This window comes from Gavialis gangeticus, unplaced genomic scaffold (genome assembly GCF_001723915.1).
Source record: "Gavialis gangeticus isolate Ggan-Ray unplaced genomic scaffold, GavGan_comp1, whole genome shotgun sequence".
In the NCBI taxonomy this organism is placed as follows: domain Eukaryota; kingdom Metazoa; phylum Chordata; order Crocodylia; family Gavialidae; genus Gavialis; species Gavialis gangeticus.
The window spans coordinates 21,583,881-21,588,416 of record NW_017729033.1 but is presented as its reverse complement, the minus strand read 5'-3'; the positions used below and the strand labels follow the sequence as shown (position 1 = coordinate 21,588,416).

The 4,536-nt window shown below is 40.3% G+C and overlaps 1 protein-coding gene across 1 annotated transcript in view; it reads left to right on the top strand.

Moving 5' to 3' along the window:
* NOP14 (NOP14 nucleolar protein) overlaps positions 1–4,255 on the top strand; it is a 43,689-nt gene extending 39,434 nt beyond the window's left edge. The window contains exons 15-18 of the mRNA XM_019526473.1: positions 1,133–1,280; positions 2,800–2,918; positions 3,563–3,718; positions 4,102–4,255. Coding sequence (XP_019382018.1) covers positions 1,133–1,280; positions 2,800–2,918; positions 3,563–3,718; positions 4,102–4,201 — 523 coding nt within the window. The 3' untranslated portion in view covers positions 4,202–4,255. The remainder of the gene's footprint in view (positions 1–1,132; positions 1,281–2,799; positions 2,919–3,562; positions 3,719–4,101) is intronic.
* Positions 4,256–4,536: the final 281 nt, after the last annotated feature.

Below are 4,536 nucleotides of genomic sequence, written 5' to 3'. Positions count from 1 at the left end.
GATTAGACATCAGGAGGCGCTACTTCACTGTCAGGGCCGCTAGGATCTGGAACCAACTTCTGAGAGAAGTGGTGCTGGCTCCTCCCCTGGGGGTCTTTAAGAGGAGGCTAGATGTACACCTTGCTGGGGTCGTTTGACCCCAGTACTCTTTCCTGCCATGGCAGGGGGCTGGACTTGATGATCTGCTCAGGTCCCTTCCGACCCTAGAAGCTATGAAACTATGCAACGCAGCACTGGGCACGTCAGTTGAGTCTGTGGAGCACATGAGCTAACCAAGTCTGCTCAGAGGTGCTGGATTTCCCACCCGTTGGAGCAGACAAAAGTACCCGTATAAATGCCCTTAGAGTTGTTGGTTGTAGAAGATGAACAAAGTGTGAGGTGTTAAGCATAGGCTTAGGATTGTCCCTGCCTCCCTGATTTCCCATCCCCACCGGCTGGTCCCTCTGAATGGAGGTAAACACTGTAATTCATTGTTTTTGAAACTGTATGAGATTCAACTCACAGAAGTTATGGAGAGGTGCCTTGAGTCTAAAAAGGTTGAGACCCAGTAGGCATAGATATTTCTTAGAATGTTCCCTAATTTTCTTTTGAAGTTGGCCCACTGGGCAGCCAGTGGGGAAAGATAGGTGGAACCAGGAAAAGAACAGTCCAGAAAGAGTATGGCTTAGTAATATCGATGCTGCCCTGAAAAAAAAAAAAGCTGGGGGTTGTAGTTTGGGCTTCTGCCCCAGTTTCTGGCAGAAACTCTCCCAGTTCTGTTTAACCCGTTTTATCCAGTGGATCTGAAATGTAAGGTACAGTGAGCTTCAAGAGCATTTTCCTGAAGTTCAAATCCTCTGGGTTTGCTAGAATCCAGATCTTCTGCTGTTTGTGCAAGTGACCTGATCAATAAGCTGTTGAACTAGATAGTAGACAGGCCCTCTTCTTTATCAATTTTACTTCTGGCAGGTACATGCACAGGACAGTCCCATTCCTTCACAGGTGGAAGTGGAATCCAAAATGTGTGCAACTGCCAAAGATTGCCTGATTGTTGCTACATATAGGTCACTTAAGTGTGTGAACATGAAATAGGATTTAGCCTGAAATCTCTAAGTCATCTCCTATCTATCTCAGTAACAGTGTTATTTAACAGGTTATCATGTCTAGCCCTATGTCTGGATCTTATTAAGAGATGTGGTGCTCTCTATGGATCTTTGTCATCTTTCCATGAAATAGTACACCCCATCAGAGTACTCCTTACGGAACATATACCAGTGAGTGACTACCCTAAGCAGCTGCAGGTAAGTGTTCTCCAGGAACCTCATTGCCGATTATAAATGCTAGATTCTGGGGCCTTGACGTGTGCCAAAAAGGGAAAAGCTGGGGGAAGTGGGGGGGGACAGATTTCATAAAAAATAAAAAATGTAACATAAAATATTTATTGGAAGGACAAGCATATATATATAATATATTAGAATTTGTACACAACATTGTGTCATTGGAGAAGATGGAAATGGTACTTACCATTTAGGATAGATGTTTAGATGTTTTTCACTATAGATCTAATGTAGACTCTTTAACCAGAGAGGTACCATTTAAGGCATCTTCCTAGTGGTAACTCTTTAAGTGGCTTTGTTTTTACAAATGCTGTAGAAGTCTTAACTGTTCCTGAGGATCTTTTATGAATCTGAAATCACTGGCACAGCTAAACGAATCTTTAAAATTCAAAGATACTGTGAGGATAGGTACCTTCTTAGAGCAAGTATAAATGTCTGTTATCAGCTTCACCAGTTAAAATTATCTAGCTCTTTTTTCCAGAGGTGGGAGGAAAAGGTATTTTGAGTCTATTGTCAGTTCTTCACAATATGGATGGAATAGGGATGGAATCTGTGTTTTAGCAGTGGTGAGCAAAAAGACCATCATGAAATAATGTTAAGGAGCAGTATGATGTAAATAAATCATGTTGAATGGCCCTGTGTTAAAGATTCACAAAAAGAACAGTGAATGTCATCTTTAGAATTCTAATCTGAGGGACAACTATAGACTAAAGCTAGTTTCTAGTGTTTTTGCTCCTCTCATCCTAAATTGCCCTTTCTCTTTTTGGCCACATAGTCCTTCCTGCTGGTCATTAGAGTGCCCTGTGGATCTCTGGCTAGGAATAGATGTCACAGAATGAAGCAAATCATCTGTGCTGCAACACAGCTAATCCATTTCATTGGGCAAAACACATGTCATCCTTTGTCCCACCCTTTATGCTGCAGGACAAGGAGCCGTGTGATCTCCTTGCTTTTTCCTGCTCACCCAGATCCGTCCCCCACAATCGTGGGGAATGGCTCTGGCTGAGTGGGGAACCCTGACTTTCCCGCTTATGGAGAGAGACTCCAAGATTCCCTGAGGTGCTTCTCTGTAAGTGGGGAAAGCTGACACATGCTCTGGGGGCTTGATGGCAGAAGAGTAGCAGACACATGTCCAGGGTGGCTGGAGATTACAAGCAGCTCAGGCTGCCCAGGCCCTCCTGCCACAGGGCTAATGGATCTGTCACAGTAAACCAGCAGAGTCTATTACTGTCTTTTGCTATGCTACTGATTTTCCTTTGAGGTGCAACAAAGGGTTCAATATCTATTTGCTCACTGATGTTACATATTTTTATGGCAGTATATATGAGATGATGTGAGGCAATGTCTATTTTCTCACTGAGAGGCTATTTTGTTTGGAGTACTTTAGCCAGGAAAACAGTATTGATGAATCGGTTCATGAAGCTTTCTCTAACATGGAATCTTTGAATAGCTTTTAAAATTCTACCTTTATTTGCATTTTCAGGAGTTGCATCAAAATGCTCTGAAAGAACTAGAAAACAAAGAGAAACACTATAACCCATTGGTGTGTGAGAAAAAGAAGCCAGTGCCACTGAAACTGTACACACCAAAAATAGTGAAAGTGTAAGTAGAGTATCCTTCACTGGGTTGAAGAAAGGAAAACCCCTAAAGGAAGTGTTCCCACCTCCCTGTCCACCTTTGTCTGACCAAGAAATTGTTTTTTATTCTTCTTGGATACAGACCTCACAATGATTATACACATCTTTATTACTTACTCTGGGTTAGGTTACATTAATGTAATGTATTCAAGATTTATCTTAGAAGTGTACTAGTATCAACTAGATCACACAGGAAGACTGGTAAGATACAGTACAACTATGTTCTGCATTGACAGCTAATTTATTCCTAGAATTTATATAGTTACTGTCTTCAGTGTTGTGTATAGCTATTCAGAAACTGCTTCTGCTGCACCATCTGCAATTTTCCCAAGTTCTGCCTGGTGCTCTACACAAAGGATGAAGCAGACCCTCTTGTCTAGCATTTATCTCCAGGAACCTACATACGCTTACAATATGTTGTGAGAATCCATCTTCATAAATGAAACTGTTTAAAACTTTTGTGCTGAGTGTTGCCCCAGGAGTATGCAAGGGGTAGAATACAAAAAACCCAGCATCTGTATGAAACCTAGTTCCTGTTGAGTTTCAAAGACGACTATACTTTTTGCAAATGACTTCATGCTCAGACATACAAACACATTCTAATTTCAGCTTGGAGTTTGGGAGAAAGCAAGGAGGCAGCAAGGAGGAGCAGGAAAAAAAGCGACTGATCCACAAACACAAACGTGAATTTAAGGGAGCTGTTCGTGAAATTCGTAAAGATAACCAGTTCCTGGCTAGGATGCAACTTTCAGAAACCATGGAAAGGTAATATATGCAGTGTTAAAACAGCAGATGGGATTATTATACATGCTAGCCAGTGTTCATTCTTAGTAGTCCCTGGTATGGCTGCCATGTTCTGGCCTCTGTATGGTTGACTAACAATTGGGGGGAACCAAATACAGGACAGATTCAATTACAAGATAGTCTTGGACCCATCAGCCTTATCATTTGGAATGTATTGGGGTTTAGCTGTTTTATACCTTTAGTTTCAGGATGAGTATCGTACCATTGCTAGTTTCATTTAAACTGCACTCATAGTAGAATTTTTAAAAAATGGAGAATTTTTTTCAATTAATATTTGAACACTTGCTGTTTTGTTTGGCATAGTGTTTTCAGAATGAAGATGTAAACGTGATTTCTTTTTCTAGGGATTCTGAAAGAAAAAGAAAAGTGAAAGATCTTCTTCATAACCTTGCCACACAAGAAGGTGAATGGAAGGCATTGAAGAGGAAAAAGTTTAAGAACTAATTCTGTCATAAGTAGAAATGTTTTCATTATTTTTAATAAACTTTATGTGAATTCCTTGAGTGTATATATTATATGGAAAAATCCCATCAAGAATTGTCTTCAAAAAAGATCCTGATAAACAGGCCTCTTAATGTAAAGCATTATCCCTCTTTTCTATGTGAAAAAAATAAGATATTCTTTGGTATTTGTTGTACTTCATATTTTAATTCATTAGTATTTTTGAGTGGGCAGCTGTTCAGACAACTGTACACTTCATTTCAGGAACAAGTTTCATTAGTTCACGTTGTGCTGCATTATTAAGTAGGTATTCTAAAAATAATCATGCAACAGTAGGA